Below are 16306 nucleotides of genomic sequence, written 5' to 3' on the forward strand. Positions count from 1 at the left end.
TATATTATGGTTATAATATAAATATATATTATGCAATTTATATAATACATAATTTATTAATATTTATATTAAGACACAATATTATATCATTATATATTATCATTAATAATATATGCAATATTATAAATATATAATTATACATATTATAATTATATATTAAAGGTATATTATTTAAACCTTTCCAGTGATGTTCATGTACTTCTCTTTTATAATTTTTAGTCCAGATCAGTGTCCCAAGGCACATGTTCTCTGTTGTAATTGTCATGTGGTTTTTTTGGAGTTGAGCTTTCCTCGGAATTGGATATGTTGAAAACAAGCAACAGTAATCTCCTTTATCATGGTGTCTGTATTTCAGGTTATCAAAGACTTCTTCCCTTCAATCCTAGCCCTTGCTCAGACATATCTTCACTCAGCACACCCAGCTGTGGTCTCCTTTGGCAGCTGCATGTACAAACAAGCTTTTGCAGCCTTCGACTCCTACTGCCAGCAGGTACAGCGTGATGGGTGGCAGCTATTTTATTTGGGTTTGCACTTTTTTCTAGAGTGTATGTCATGATCCTGTAGGGGACAGGGTTTCAGGCAGTTGGAAGCCATTGAACAGAGGTCTGTGCCAAAGAGTAGGCCAACAAGAAGATGGGGAGCAATCACAGCAAGACTGGTAGCAAGTGACTTCAAGCACAAAGACTGCTGTGATTATCTGTACTTGATCAGTGCAGTTCATATAAGCAGAGCAAGGCAGACATTTTTCTGTTGAAATTTCACTTTTTGAAAGTTCTTTTGGTGGCTTTTTCCTTAGGAGGTTGTGACTGCTTTGGTGACTCATGTGTGCAGTGGAAGTGAGACAGAACTGGACATTTCTCTGGATGTGCTCACAGATTTGGTGGTGCTGCACACGTCCCTGCTGATGCGCTATGCCACCTTTGTGAAGGTATGTGCATTTCTGGGTTTGTACTAGATTTTGGGTCCCTTACACCGCTTTGCCTCAGATCCAGAATAGGCCAGTTCTTCAAAATAGAGGTATTGGAAAAACTTGTACCTGTAAAGCTTTTCTGTCTGGAGAAAGGCAGTGGTCAGAAGTGAAAGGTATCTGCTGTCAAAGTGTGAGCTGTAAGATAAGACTGTATGATTCTTTGACAGGGGAAATTGAGATAAACAATTCCCTTTAGCTGGACAATGCTTAAATTGCAGGCATGGAATGGTGCCTACAATGGCAGAAAAATGCTGTCCTTATTTACATGAGCTATTTCAAAACTTGGCAAAAACCTGTTCCTTTTGTGGACTTCACATTCTGTCTATTGGAAGACTGACAGTACTTTAGCCAGTATTTGAATCCTAAGACAAAATTGCTTGCAGAGATGGGAAAAAAGCATATCCTAAAATTTAAAAGAAGAAAGTACTCAGTGGGGAGAAAAAAAATGGACTTTTGAGCTCTAAGAATGATAAGCAGGGTGAGACCTGCCCAGTTGCCTATTTCCAAAAGTACTAAAAGTGGAGACTGAGGGAAGAGCTAAGCAGCAAGGCAAGCACGTAATAGTACTTTCCTTGAACACTCCTCCATCTATGATGGTTTGTAGCTTAAAGACAGCTTGTATTTAAGAGCCCTTGAAGAAATACCTCTGGTATTTTGGTGTTCCTTGTGATTTAATTACACATTGTGGGAAAGCTGTATACTTTTTGCTGTTTAATTGATTGATTGTTAAATGAAAACTACTTGCTTAATTACTTGCTTGTCAAATACTTTGAATCCTGTGGCCAATCCAGTGATAGAAAATAGCTTTCACTTGTCCTGAGCACTCCCAAAATGCTTATGGTAGCCAAATTATTCTTCCCATTCAGCCTCTGATAAAATGAACTCCCATAAGTAAGGCCAGAACAGTAGTCTGGCATGTATGTTTGTTTGAGTGTAGCTTTTTCATGTGTGTACAAAAAAGGGAAAAGTTTATTCTCTTCCCTGAGGTTGACAATTAATGTGTTTTTAGACTATGGAAAGGGATTCTTGATATTCTGAGCTAGTTTGTGGCTTCTCTTACAGACCATTTTAGACTCTACACAGAAACTGAATCCATGCCAGATTCGGAAGCTTTTCTACATCCTCAGCACTTTAGCATTCAGCCAGAAGCAAGAAGGGAGCTACATTCAGGTAAGCAGAGTCACAACAGAAAGTTGTTCAGTCTGTGCCTTGGTCCTTCTGCTAGGTTAACTAAATACTGGCATCATCTATGAACAGTGATTGATGTCAGGATATCCTTGAGCTTAAAATTCTCTTCTCCCCAAGTGTCGGCAAACCAGCTTATGGCTCTGGACTTTCCACCCTGCTATCAAAGGCTTATCACAGTGACTGTGCCTCTCATCTTTCCCAGAAAGGTCCCCTTTTTCATGTCTAAGAAAGGCAGAGTTGTTAGACATGTTGGAAAGGTGCTGGTGGTAGTCCCTAATCTAACCTCCCAGTCAAAGTGGGACTGTCACCAGCATGGCATCATGTTGATTGTTGCTTTGTCTAGCTGAGCCTTGAAGGCTTGCAAAAGTGTAAATTCAGCAGCCTTCTTGAGCAGCTCTGTTTTTCCATCACTTGGAAGCCTTCAGAAGGCACAGTTCAGCTTCTCTGAGATGTTTGCATTGATTCAGCCACTTAAATTCTGCATACCAGAGACAACAAAGACTCTCTTGTTCAGAAGAACTGAACTTCACAGAGCAGAATACTGTGCTGTGTAGTGGTAGACTTCACACCTCTTGTGCCTCTGGTTTAAACACAAGAAGCTGTCAAACCTGGTCTGTCTAAATCCACCTTCATCTTGCACAGGATCCCTTGTGTGACTCAGTTGCAGCATAAAAGTGGTGGTATTGGATACCTTTGTCCGGATTTCTGGATCCTTGAGCATAGCAGATAAAGAAAAAAATTCAAATATATTTATTTCAGAACAGAGACATCAGGGTTCAAAATCTTTCTATTCATGAAGTTCAGCTCTTAGAAATTAGGACTGTTTATCTTTCTTTGAGTCCCTTTGTAGTTTGTAGTTGTTAGGTATGTTTGCACATGCTAGCTTGAGACTGTAAAGGAAAACTGTTCTTCCTCTCCTTCTGATTGATCTGTGGTGTGTAAAATAGCATGTCTATAGACATTTTGTCCTTCCCACTCACCCTGTTAAATTGGAGCTCTTCACTGCCAAAATTCCCAGTTATATGGCAGGTTTAGCTCCTTTCTGAACTAGTTTCCTCAGTGATTTCCCCGCCTCCCACCCCAAGTCCTATGTGTGACTTGTGAAAATTGCCTTGGCAACACACAGTGTGACTTTGCAGCCCAGGAGGACTTACCATCAGGATGTTCTGCCTGTCACCCTCAGAGGTTGTGAAAAGAAGGGGAGGAGTGTCTAGAATTTATTTTGAGATGAGAGTTTGTAACTGGCAATCCAAGGTTGGCAATTTGACTCTTATCCTCACTGATATTGAAGGCTCCAGAGGCAGGTCACCAAAGAAATCGGTGTCCTGAGAGCCAACTTTGTCTTCTCTAAGTCTTCTTCTAAGCTGATGTCTCTTAGACATGAGGATCTCTGCAGGTAGATTAGGCATTTTTCCTTGCACTGCACAATTTGTCTTTGGACCTTCACCACAAACTGCTCCATCTCTCAGCCTCCTGAAGCTGACAGTGTTTTGAAGTGCAGCTCTGCAGCTGCTGTTTGGGTATGACAGGCTCCAAGACCAATCTGCTGTTTTTTTAACATACTCTTCTATTAATTATAGTTGAAACCTGGACCAACTACATGATCTGTGTAGTAGTTAGAGCAAAGTCAAACCTAATGCTGTTCTAATGCTGTTTACAATCTGACTTGGAGTTGGGACCAGTATTTTCATAATAAATTAAATGTCAGAATGTGCATTCCTTAAGCAAAGCTGTAATCCTAATAAACCATCCCCCTGTAGCCCTTGGAGATGACATTAAGTGAAGATGCCAACAGAACTGTGAGTGATGCACACAAGTACCTCTGTGGTGACATGGTCTGTGTCTCTTTTCAGGATGATATGTACATGGTGATCAGGAAATGGCTCTCCAGCACGGTTCCCAACCACAAACAAATGGGGATTATTGGTGCTGTTTCCATGATAGGCAGTGTGGCATTAAAAAGGTGAGATAAAATGTAGCAAAGATGAATTTAACATAGTTTTCAGTTCAGGCCTGGAGTGAAACAAAGACAGGAGGACATTGCCTTGAGTTCATGCTTATCTTGGGCAAATTCAGGAACTTTAAACTCTTTTTTTGCATACTGTGATATTTGGTATTTCAGCCTGTGCAGTCTGCTCACCTGCTGCTGGTCTCAGAGGCATCCCAAATTCCTTGTTAATACCTATTTGTGCATCCTTTGACCACACTGTTGCTTGGTCTGATTACAGATCAGCTTCTGACTCTAGGCTTAATAACCTGAGGTGCTCTGTGTTTGAATCCAGAGAAATTTAAAAGGGAAGAGGTCCCAGACAGCATCAGGTCTTTTCCTAATGTGTTCCAATGAAATCTTTTTCATGTGTAATTCTCCAATTACTTGAGGGAGAACCTTGTGTGTGTGATAGGTTTTGCTGTCTCTTGAGTCTTGTGCCACAACAGCAAAGTTATCAATTGCTTCCAGGAATGAAGGAGATGCTGCTTCAGTGGAGAGGCCAGAGCTGAACAGTGAGCGTGATGGGCAGGTGAGTACCAAGAATGGGACAGTGTGGGACACAGGGAGGATACAGTCAGCAAGGAGGGGTGACTGGAAATGCAGTCTTAACTGAAGCACTGTGTGGGTCTGGGAGCTGGCTTTCCTGAGCCTGGGATTCTTGTACATTGACTGCAGAGCCAAGAGTAGATCAAAAACAGTTTTGGAGGAACAAAGGCACCTGCTGGTGTTGCCTTTGCTACACCAGAACAAGCAGCACTGCAGCCATCTAGTGAAAGTCTTCTGTCCAGTTGTTATTTCAAATACAAAGGAAAGAAGCAAGACAACTGCTTCAGTGAGCCAAAGGTGACCTTGGCCATCCTCTCAGCTTTGGTAGCTGTACCTTTCAGGCAGTGGAAGTATTTTTGTTGCACAGGATTGGCCTAACAGCTTTTTTCCTTAGTTTCTGTTAAAGAACCTTCTTCTCTGCTGGCACTTTATTAAGGGTGATTCTGGGCAGACTGTGTTATTTCATGGCAGAGGACACTAAAAGGCCTATGTTTCTTCTTAAATCTGTGTCTATTCAAGAATATTCACCACAGGTTGATACTCTAGAGATGAAGCTTTGAATATGCCTCACAATAAATTAATGTAAAAAGGACTGAAGGTAAAAGCTTGAATTGGATCCATTTACCTTACCCATTTCTGCACTGTTTTCTCTCCTTTCAGCTGTCCACCCTGTTGGACCTTGTGGGCTTCTGCTGTGAGCAAGCACCAGAGGTCTTGGCTCTGTACTATGATGAATTTGCCAGTTTGATTGAGAAGCAGAAGGGCAATTTGGACTTGCAGCTACTGGTATGTTGCAGAGCAACTTGAACTTGATCACTTAGATGAATTCTTCAGAAAAAAAATATATTTTTGAAACATTGGCAATATAGAATCAATTTGAGGATTTCATTCCAGTCTGGGAACTTGTTTTGTTCTGTGAGAGATTGGTCAGATACAGAATCCTCATTCAGCTCTCTTGGCTTTTTTTGATTGTGGCAGATTCCTCACTGTGCTTTAACAGTTTCTTTATTGTGAAATTTAACATGACAACAGGGAAGCCTTTTAAAGGAAATTAAGTGACATTTCAGAACATGCTGTTCCTATTCATAGATGAAAGTAGAATCTGAAAGACATTTAAACTTAGTATTGAAATTGGTTTCTGGGTCAGACTGTTAAGACTATCTGATACTTAAGATCTTTGAAGAGCCACAGTCATTAATGGCAGTAAATAAATAAATGGTATTTATGGTGATAGGAAGAGGTTTGTGAAGGTGACTGGACAGCTCTTTCTTCCTGCTGAGAACTCCTTTTACATGTGGGCTGCTTTCCTCTTCCAGCCAGCTGCTTTGTCTCTCTGCATCTCTCTGGAGCTTGTAGTCAAGCCCACATCCAAAGAGCAGGGAAAAATTGGTTGTGCATGTTTAGCAATGTTTCCTGGCTCTGACTCTTGTCAAAGGCAGCCCTTGGCTCTCCTTGCAGGCCATGGGGCTGCATTACTGTGACAGTTCCAGGATACTTTTTCTTGGTCTTATCTTCTGCATCTTCCACAGCTGGAGGTTTCTTCATCAAGCCCCTTTGCTGAGCAAGTTTTTTTTTCTTCATTTCTTTGTAGAACGAGTTTGGAAAGAGTTTGGTGGAGGATTTTCCCAGTGACTTTGTGGTGGATCTCAGCCCCACAGTGCAAGGGTATGCTGATCACAAATAAAGCATTGGTAGTGTTTCTGTCACTGAGAACTGAGGCTGCCAACAAGATCTTGTCTGTCTTTCCTTGCAGTTCATTCTTGTTCCCAGTGAAGTCCTTGTACAATCTGGATGAAGATCAAAGTCAGGGAGCAATTGCCATTAACCTCTTGCCACTGGTGTCACAGAGTGAGCTTGGCAGGGTCACTGCTGGAGAGAGTAACCAAAGTAAAAGGTATTTGACTCTTACCTGTGGGATGGCTGCAAAGGTAGTGTTTTCATTTGTGCACTTCAGGTGCCTGATAAGGAGGTGGTGAGAGAATTTACCAGTTTTCAGTGTTCTTCTCCTTTTTTTGATGTTAAACTCGGGTCTAGGAGCATAATCTGGTTGGGAGCTGGCAGTCTGTTCTGGCTTGGGCTGTTTAGGTGATCTTGGGTGAGTCATGATGGTAGATAGTGCTAAGCTCTCAAACATGCAGCCAAAAATGAAATTTGACTGAAGAATCAGTGCATTGTCTTTGGCCAATAGAACAGAAAGCCTCTAAGATATAAAAAACTCTTAAGTAAACAGGAGGACACTGAAGTTAAAAGAATCCTAAGAGTCATAGACTTGTTAAGGTTATAAAAGACTCTCTTTTTTTTATTTGCACTTTCACATCATTTATAATTTATTGTCATATGATTTTGTTGCGATTTAAGTTGTTCTTTTAAAAAGACATGACCATTTTAAAATGAGAGAAAATATAGCTGCATTGCATGCTTCTATGGAAAAATGTTAGTTTTCATCACTCAGAACTGGAGCAGTGGCACACTGTGAAACATTGAAGGAGGTTTCTCCACTGCTTATAATTGTGTTGTGCACAATTTCTTACAGTTCCTTCTAAAGTACTCAACTTTGATTTCCACCAGAAGTAAATCTTGACCCTGTTTTTTGCTCATTGAAGACATTTTTCTGCCCTTACATGCTTTTCCAGAAAACTGGTAATCACCAGTTATTAATTTGTGGGAGTTTTTTTTCTAACCCACATGGTGCATTTCTTCTCTGTGTTGCTGGGACTTGCAAGAAGCAAAATAGAAGACACAGGCAAGGTGGCCTGGGAAGGACACAGGACATAATAGAAAAGTGATGGGCATTCTGGAATATGTAAAACATAAGACTCACTCCATTTCTTTTTTCCCCCAGGGCAGTATCACCCATGTGTCTGTCACCCTGTTTCCGGTTGCTCAGGCTCTACACTGCAGAACAAAACAGTGGAAGTCTGGAGGAGATTGATGCCTTACTAGGTATGGGAAATGGGCTTTTTATAGAGCCTGGCTGCCTGTCTTGTTCTTGTGGCAGATCTGCACAGAGTTCCTCCAGCTGCAGGAAGAGTTGTGCATTTTGTTGAAGGAGGCTGAGATGCTCTGTGCCCACAAAGTGAAAAGGAGGCTGGGGAGACAGTTGCTCTGTCTGGGTATGAAGTGGCTGATGGGCCTTACTCCAGATAGCCACTGGAATTGATGCAGGCTTTGTTAAGAGCCTTGGTCAGTGCAAAGACCACAGCATAGGTAGCAAACAGGCCAACCTATACTTTTCTTGTTCTGTGCCAGGTTGTCCCCTGTACCTGACGGACCTGGAGGTGGAAGGGAAGCTGGAATCTCTGTCCAAGCAGGAGCGTGAATTTCTGTGCTCACTCCTGTTCTATGCTCTCAACTGGTTTCGTGAAGTGAGTAGAGCCTTGTCTGCAGGTTCTGCAGTGGAGGGATGAAGGAAGCCTAGGAGAGGAGAGGTTGGTCAGCCAGGAGAGGGGAAGCTGGAGGGGAGGGAATATTGTGGTCTTTTACTGTGGTCTTTGTTACCTAAAAGAAAGGTTGTGCTCCACTTCTGGAGAGGCTGTAGAATTTCCCTTCTTGGGGATGCTCTGTACCCTGTTCTGTATCTCTGTGAGCTGACAGAAGGGTAAAATGCAGTGCCTTCAAGCAGATTTGGACAATGTATTGGCTAACATCAATGGTCAGTGGGATTTTTTTCCTGCTGGGGTTAGTCTGATAACATGAGAATGGCAGATTTGGTGCAATTCCACATTCCCAGTCCTCCTGCTTTTCTCTCAGGACTGCCTCTTTCCTGGCAGACCTGGGAAATGCCAAGGGGTCTTCAGAGCCACAGAAGCTGACAATGTGCTGTTTGCTAATTCCTCTTGTTCAATTAATATTTTATCTGTAGGTCTCCTATTGCTTTTATAGATTGCACCAATTATATCCATGTTCTTATGGACTTCTGAAGAGCTTTGTTCATGCAGTCTGAACCTGTTCACACAGGCCACTTGTGCTGTATTGTGTGTTTATTCAGGACTTGAGAATGTTATTAAGGAAAGAAAAAGTAGTAAAGTGGGTACAAATCTCCCTAATTCAGTGAGCTTGGTTTGTATCTCTAGGTTGTAAATGCCTTCTGCCAGCAACAGGATGCTGAGATGAAGGGGAAAGTTTTAACTCGATTACAGAACATCACAGAGCTGCAGAATGTGCTGGGAAAATGCTTGGCAGGTGAGTATGAAACATTTTACATTCTGGGCCTGTACCAGCTGTGAAGTGAAAGGGGTTTGCTTAGACATCCATGGAAGAAGGAAATGGTAACACATACAGCAGTTTTACTGTGGCAGTTTTGCAGTTTTAAAAGTTTGTGAGTGGACAGCTATCATTTTCAATTTGTCCAAAGCCAAACTGCTGTTCTTAATCACTTCCTCAGTGATTTGTGGAGCACACAAATTACACACTCTAGAATCACAAGCACACAAACTTTAGCAGATCCCCCAAGTACTGACACACCTTGTCCATCTCCCAGTAGCCTGCCCAGATCCCAGGCATTCTAATCTGCTCCACTACTCCCTTACTCACTGTTATTCCAGCTCACTGCTTGTTAGCAGATACACAAATTCTTACACTTATCTCACAGACTCCATACTTTCACCAGGACAGTGAAATTTATGATACTTCCTTTAGATATGTATCTGGCCTGTATGTTGTCATTGAGGAGCTGAATTAACCCAATTTCTACATTTTGGCTCTTTCAGCAACCCCTGGCTATGTCCCACCACCAGCTACCTTTGACTCTGAGGCCCCGGAGGTCGTACCATCCATTAATGCTGCTGGTCCAGCCAGAAAAAGGAGTGGTAAAGAAAATTTAAAATGTTTAAGCAAACAGATGTGATGAGGGTTGACTGCAGATTGCACTGCAGCCATTGCATTTGTGTGTGCCTAAAGCACTAAATTCTTGCCAAAGACTATCCAGCTGGAAATTTTACCTCATCAACTCCTGTTGCAGCTGAAGTGGAGATGGAAAAACATCCTACACCAAACAGGTGTTGGATAGTCTGTCTCCTTGGGAAAGCTGATGCATAGCATTTAACAGTGAAAATCCAGGGCTTTCATTGATTGCCTTCACCTACTGAAGTACTTTCTGCAGCAGTAAGTTCTGTCTTTCATGGGTTTGTGGCATCATCTGGTACTGAGTCTGGCTTGAGCTGCTTTGCAAACCCCTGAGCTTTAGGTTGTACCTAACCAATGTCCTGGGAACCTTGTCATGGCTCTGCTGCACAAGGAAATCCTTCATCCTTTCCCATTGCTAGCTCCCACAGAGAAGACACAGAACTTGCCTCTCAGTTTTCAAGCTGAATCGGATTTGCTTTGTTCTTCCTGTCTCTAGTTCTGTTTCTAGATTAGCATTTGAGAACATGTCTGCCTTAAGCCAAAGTGGACAAAAATTCACATTCTGTTCAGTGAGGACAACTGGTGGAGGCCACAGACCAGAATGCCTTTCCCTCCTGTGCCAAACCCATTGTGCAGGGTCTGGGCCTGTCGTGTAGGAGTGTGTGGGAGGCAGAAGGAAAGTTTTCACTGTTTTCTGCTCACAAAAGGAGCATCCATCACTTTAGATACTGTATTTTGAAGGAGCACTTCATCTATAGACCTGTGCTCCATGCTTTCTTAGTGCTGATTGAAGTCCAGCCTGTGCTGGCTGCAAGTGCTGCCTAGTGCTGAGCACAGTGTCTAGCCTTGGATTCTGAAGTTGCTTTTCTGTTTAAGGAAGAAAAAAGAAGGCTGATGGCAGCAAAGCTGGCTCTGCAGATCGTTCTCAAGCAGATGACAGTTCTGAGGGAAACCAGCCTGATACTGAGCTCTCCGAGTTGGACAAGGTAGGTGTACAGCCCTGGGGACTTGCAAGGAAGACACAACAGGGAAGATGCCATAGAAGCATAAACAAAAGCTTTGAGAGAGAGGGGTTGTTCATTCCAAAGTTAAGTTAATTGCAGTCAGTCGTTCAGTTTTGCTTTCTGGCACCTGCCTCCCATCAGAATTTTATAAATCATCCCTCCAGAGGCCACTCTCCTGCAATTTCCTTTTCAGACTGCTGCTGATAGAGAGGCAGGAAATCCCCTGGCACAGCTGCAGAGCTATCGCCCGTACTTCCGAGAGCTGGACCTTGAGGTGTTCACTGTGCTGCTTTGTGGGCTGCTCACAAAGTCTGTCCTGGACACAGAGATGCACACAGAGGTGAGTGGAGCAGCCTGAAACCCACACTGTTGAGACTTTGTGTAATGGCCTCTCTCAGAGGCTTTGGCCTCTCTGTTCCACTGAAGTGCACCACAGGTTAGTGTTAAGATGAGTTGGTCCAGGGCTGTGAGCTGGGGACCAGGAGAGCATTTCTCCCAGGAGAGCATTCAAGGTACTGAGAAAAAGAGGACTTTACAGAGGAGAGCAGACATGTCATATAGTAATGTTAAAAACAAATTAATGTAAATATTGCATAAAATGTGAAATATATTGTATAACATGTATAAACCTAATGGAAAGAAAGGGGCTTTAATATTGAGCACAGGTAAGATACAGGGTGGTAAATACACTGAGTGCTGTCTGTCAAAAAGAACCTATGACATAAAGTAAAGCCTGTCTTGCAAAAACTCAAGTTTCTCAAGGCATCAGGAGATGATAAACAACACAAATGTAGGATTTGAGTCAAGAAGGTGCTCTCAGTGAGCAAGGTGCCGTGTATCATCTGTGAGCTTGTAAAAACTGCATTGCTATGGCTGTGGAAAATAGAAGTGCTTAATTTTGTTACCCTCTTTGTAGGCAGGCTGACTCCATCTGGAGTCTCATTTTGTCAGACTACAGTAAATTAATAAAATGTGAAAGGGCCATGGCAGGCTGCAGCACAGCCTGGTGTGCCCTTGCAGACAGCTGTCTCTGTGCATGCAGGTCACAGGCCAACTGGAAGACTGTTTGACAAGTCTCTTGGGCTATGTGGCGTTATTTCAAAATACTTCTTGACTTACTCAGTTGGTGAATTTTGTGACTCTCTAGGCTTAAACCTCTTTTTATCTTTAGGAGCTTATTTTCAATGTCAATGTATATAGATCTGTTCTTTCTCAGTTATTAAGTTGTACTGACATTGCCCCAAGTGTTTAGAGCACCAGGATGGCTTCCTGCTTTGAGTAACCAGAACCAATGCCCCATTCCTGCCATGGGGTGGCCATAAAACCAAACATTTACCAATGTAACCTCCTGAGGTTAGCTAGTCTAGGAATAACTGGAAACACTGTAAACTTGAGCTTCAAGGCACTACTGTTACATCTGGGTCCTGGGATTGACTATGCTTTTAATTGCAGGCTCGTGAAGTTGTGCAGCTGGGGCCTGCTGAGCTTTGCTTCCTTCTGGATGACCTGTGCTGGAAGCTGGAGCATGTGCTGCCCTCGGGCTCCACAAGGAGGGTGCCCTTTCCAAAGGCAAGAACAGCAGCAGGCGATGGGGTCCAGGCCTGGGCTGAGGCAAAACACATCAGGGCTTCCAGGCCTTTCCTGAGAAATGTTTTTAAGAATTATTTTCACTTGTTAGTTAAATGGAAGTGTGATACCCAGCTGTGTGCCAGAGCAGCACTTGCTCTTTCAAAAGACTTGTTTATGGTGTGCTTGCTGAAGTGTTTGCAGCATCTGGTTCTCTGCATGTCTCAGGAAAGGGTATTGAACTGAGGGAATTTTGTAGCCTCAAAACTCAAGTGACCTTTTTCCTAGCCCTCCCTGGGCAGACTGACTGTGCTGTTTAAAGTTAGCCAGGCCAGATGGCTGCAGCAGCCAGCAGAAGCTGCTGCATCCTTGTTTCTGCTTTTTCTGCATTACAAGCCCCCCTGAGTGCAGGGATTCCTTGCTAATGCCTTCAGGAGGAATGTAAACACATGTCCCATTGCATTAAACTGAGAAATGCACTGCAACTGGATGGACTCCTCATATTCAATGTTCTGTCTCCTTGGCTTTCTACCTGTCTTAAGTCCCACACGCAGAGACTGTTTTCTCTTAGTGTTTGAGTAAAATGTTGAATTCTCTGATCTGAAAGGTTTTTTCCAACCTAAACGATTCTATAAGAGAGCTGTGTGTCACATCAGTTTTATCTTTTTAGTCAAATGTTATCCCTTTGTCTGAGTTGGTGGCGCTTGTTCAGCAGAAGCCAACTTTCCTACCGTGTGACCATTCCTGACCCTGTATGGCATCAGGAATTGCACTGCTTGGCAGCAGTCGAAGATGTAGCAATTGAAGTTATTCTCAAGAGAGGCTAATGAAGCAACTTTAATCTTTTGGGTTTGCTGCAGGAAAGAGGCAACAAGGATATTGGTTTTTCCCACCTGTGTCAGAGATCTCCCAAGGAAGTTGCTATGTTTGTGGTTGATCTACTCAAGCCGTTGTGTAAGCACATGGAGAACATGCATAACTACTTTCAGGTGAGTAAATTTTTTGACCAGCAATTTTGACCAGAAAAACTCTCAAATTTTGTCTCCTGTAAAGATACTTTTCATTTTGTTCAGGGGAAAAAGAGTCACTTTGTTTTCTTCAGGTTTTTTAAACATGGAATTTATGGAAATGGATTAATGTGCCATTATCTTTGTTTGGGATAGTGTCTAATGAATTATTTGTTCTGTATTAAAGGCAGCTGTACAAAATCAGGGTGCAGAAGATGAACCAGGAGTGAACATCCAGGAGCACCAGCTGATGTCCTCTTGCTACCAACTGCTGTTACTGACTTTTCGCTCCTTATTTGCTTGGTGAGTTTAAAAGAAAAGTCCATAGTTGTACCCATTTATTGCTTCTTCTTCATGTTTCTTTTCTTTAAAGTGTTTGCACCCTGCCAAAGGCCTGTCAGCCATGAAAAACAACCCACTGCAGTGGGTTGGAGGCTTCTAAGCACTTCTTAGTTAAGCTAGGATTCATTGCCTGATTCTGAGCTATGCTAAAGCTGTAGGTGATGAAGCACTGAACTGGGTAGAATTCAACCAATGGGCTTTTGGGTCAAGATCAGCATAACAGGCATACTGACACATCTAGCTGTGCAATTTCCAGTCTGCCTAGGGATCTTGGAATTTCTTACCCATCCTTTCCCATTTCCTTCCCCTCATCCTTTGATAATTTGTCACTGCCTGAATCTTGAGTGATGGAAGAATTTCTTTTGGCAGTGGGAAAGGATGAATATATATTTCACTGTCAATAAGTCAGTGCTGTTGATGCATTCAAGCTGGATTAATAAATGCCCAACTCAGAAATGCTGGTGCAGCCTGTAGACTTCTGCATCTGCTAATATGATCCAAGATAGTATCATAAAAGTTTCTTTCTAAGTCACAATTTAGATTTGCATGTGGAAAGCATTTTACCTTTGTTGTACTTCATGAACAGTAGTAACTGCACAAAAAGGGAGGTCTGAGGTCTGCCTCCTGTTGACCTCTACTGGAGCCTCAGGGCCCCCAGTCCACTCCTGACCGTTCTCAGATTTGTCATTTCCTTTTTAGCCAATGTGAATGTTGGTTGTTCCTGAGTCCACCTATTTTGTAAATCAAAGAATCTGGTCAGTTTTGTACCAGACAACTCAAGATCAGTTTTGCTGTCCAGTGTAAAATCTGTTTTGCTGTAGATCAGACAGCCATATATTGGGGTGAGCTGTTCAGCCACTAAAGTTCAACAAACAAATTACAGCTATTTTCACATTTGTTTAGTTAAGACCTCACATTACCAGTTGTTAATTAACTTGTGTAGTACAGGTGCATTTGAGCATTACCATTGTCGAGTCAACCTGTTCAGTCTATAGAACTGGAATGTGGATGTATTTGATTATTTTTAGCATACATACCCTCACAGACACTGGGAGTTCAGAGAAATAATGAAGATCTCTAGAGTTTTCCCTCCGTTAGGCTCCTACCTGTTGTTCAGCAGGTGACCCATGATCACTGCATTTGCACAGCAACTGTCATTATACATCCTTTGTTTTAGGTCTGCATAGCATTGGCTTAGTCTGTATGGACCTCCACTTATGGGAAATGGCCTCTCCTCACCAAGTTAGATCTGCAGTCTAACTGAAAAGTTAATATTATTTGTTCTCAACAAATATTTTTTTTCCCCACTGAGTTTTCAATTTTTTGTGTCCCTTTATAACTTTCATATGGCATATTTATTTGTATTGAGTATCTTCTCTATTTTTCATCTTGCCAAATAGGCTTAGATATGCATCTGATACTTCTTCTAATCTGACGATGAACTGGATTTTTTTCTCCCTTAGGAATGGTTTTGATCAGCATGAAAATGCTGAGTTGCTGAGGTCAGCTCTCCAGGTGCTTGCAGACAGGCTAAAGCCAGGAGAGACAGAGTTTCTTCTTCTTGAGGAACTGATAAGGTAGAATCTATATTTCGCAAGGTTTGAAATTAACAAATTTTAGGGATTTTTCCCTGTTTTGTGTGGGCATTATGGATAAGTGTATGTTTGGGAGCTCTCATAAAGACTACACTCACTTCAAACAGAGCTTTGTATTTAATTGAATTGAGTATAGTCAAACCTCATTAAAGGAGTAAAAAATGTAAAATATGCATGAATCTGTGGATCTTATTTGTATGCTATTTGAGACAAGGAGATTAGTAGGATTCACAGAAGGAATCTCCTATGTTCTGGACAGTTAAAATGCTTACAGGTACACCAGACAAAAGCAATATATGAAGCTGTTCTTAGAGTGGTTGGGACTTAAGAGAATTTTCTCAATGACTGAATTCCTATGTATTGGTGGCTGATCACCCGTTCTTCAGAAGGTCACTGCCAGAGACAAAACACTGGGATACGGAGACCCTGGATCTGAGATGGTCTAATGCTTCCTTTTTATTTATTTATGTGTCTGAGACATTACCCTGTCTACACTGTTTTTACCTCTTCCCTTTCCTGTCATCCCCAGTGAGAGTTTTCAGTACCTCCTGAATTTCCAGCAGAGTGTTCCCAGCTTCCACTGCGCCTATATCCTCACTCAGCTCCTGATTGCTGTAGCTGAGAAACCCATGTCTGGCTGGAAGAAGGAGAAAATGGGTAATGTGTGAAGAGTCACTCATCTCAGATGAGTTTTTGTGTGGTCTTTTGCCTTTTAAGGGAGAGATTTCCCTTCACATCCTGGTAATCTTACTGTGTGAACAGTCCTAGCAATTAAAAAAAGGAACAGCAGTAAATATATTGGGCCCTCTTTGGGATTTGTTCTGCTGTGCCTCAGTCACATGCAGACAGACTCCAGCTCTCTCAGCTGGTGTTTTTAAAAATCAGATCTTCACAACTTTTAAGAGTTCTAAGCATGAGCCTGCTGTTCAGTGTTGGTACCAGTTTAATGGAGGTGAGTGATCATAGACTTGATCTGATATGACTTCCTACTGTAAGTACCGGTGTCTGTGACAGCTCATTACCAAAAATTATGGAAATGAGCTGCAAATACAACTGTTGCTCCAGGGCAGAGAAAGAAAAACTTGTAAATTCTTAGTGCCGTGCAACAAATGTTTTCAGTTAAGAAAGCTTCTCTCATGGATTAGGACCCATTATGTAAGATAAACAGCAGGTAAAGAACAGACATGGTTGCAGAGAATATATAAGAAAACTACTTGATCTCCACTTCAGCACACACTGAAATAAAGATTCCA

The 16306-nt window shown here is 42.2% G+C and overlaps 1 protein-coding gene across 2 annotated transcripts in view; it reads left to right on the top strand.

Moving 5' to 3' along the window:
- The window catches only part of FANCD2 (FA complementation group D2), a 35923-nt gene that overhangs the window by 11478 nt on the left and 8139 nt on the right, over positions 1 to 16306 (top strand). For both annotated transcript variants that reach the window (XM_088061645.1, XM_014251509.2), the window contains exons 16-34: positions 356 to 490; positions 797 to 928; positions 2033 to 2140; positions 4012 to 4121; positions 4617 to 4677; positions 5355 to 5480; positions 6286 to 6359; positions 6448 to 6588; positions 7537 to 7637; positions 7944 to 8059; positions 8768 to 8876; positions 9404 to 9502; positions 10416 to 10525; positions 10737 to 10883; positions 11996 to 12112; positions 12970 to 13098; positions 13304 to 13419; positions 14922 to 15035; positions 15583 to 15710. In XM_088061645.1, the coding sequence (XP_087917771.1) occupies positions 356 to 490; positions 797 to 928; positions 2033 to 2140; positions 4012 to 4121; positions 4617 to 4677; positions 5355 to 5480; positions 6286 to 6359; positions 6448 to 6588; positions 7537 to 7637; positions 7944 to 8059; positions 8768 to 8876; positions 9404 to 9502; positions 10416 to 10525; positions 10737 to 10883; positions 11996 to 12112; positions 12970 to 13098; positions 13304 to 13419; positions 14922 to 15035; positions 15583 to 15710 (2173 nt within the window). The remainder of the gene's footprint in view (positions 1 to 355; positions 491 to 796; positions 929 to 2032; positions 2141 to 4011; positions 4122 to 4616; positions 4678 to 5354; positions 5481 to 6285; positions 6360 to 6447; positions 6589 to 7536; positions 7638 to 7943; positions 8060 to 8767; positions 8877 to 9403; positions 9503 to 10415; positions 10526 to 10736; positions 10884 to 11995; positions 12113 to 12969; positions 13099 to 13303; positions 13420 to 14921; positions 15036 to 15582; positions 15711 to 16306) is intronic.

Source organism: Pseudopodoces humilis, chromosome 13, assembly GCF_049639895.1.
Source record: "Pseudopodoces humilis isolate 2021_Gansu_Grassland_sample_001 chromosome 13, ASM4963989v1, whole genome shotgun sequence".
NCBI classification, from domain to species: Eukaryota; Metazoa; Chordata; class Aves; order Passeriformes; family Paridae; genus Pseudopodoces; species Pseudopodoces humilis.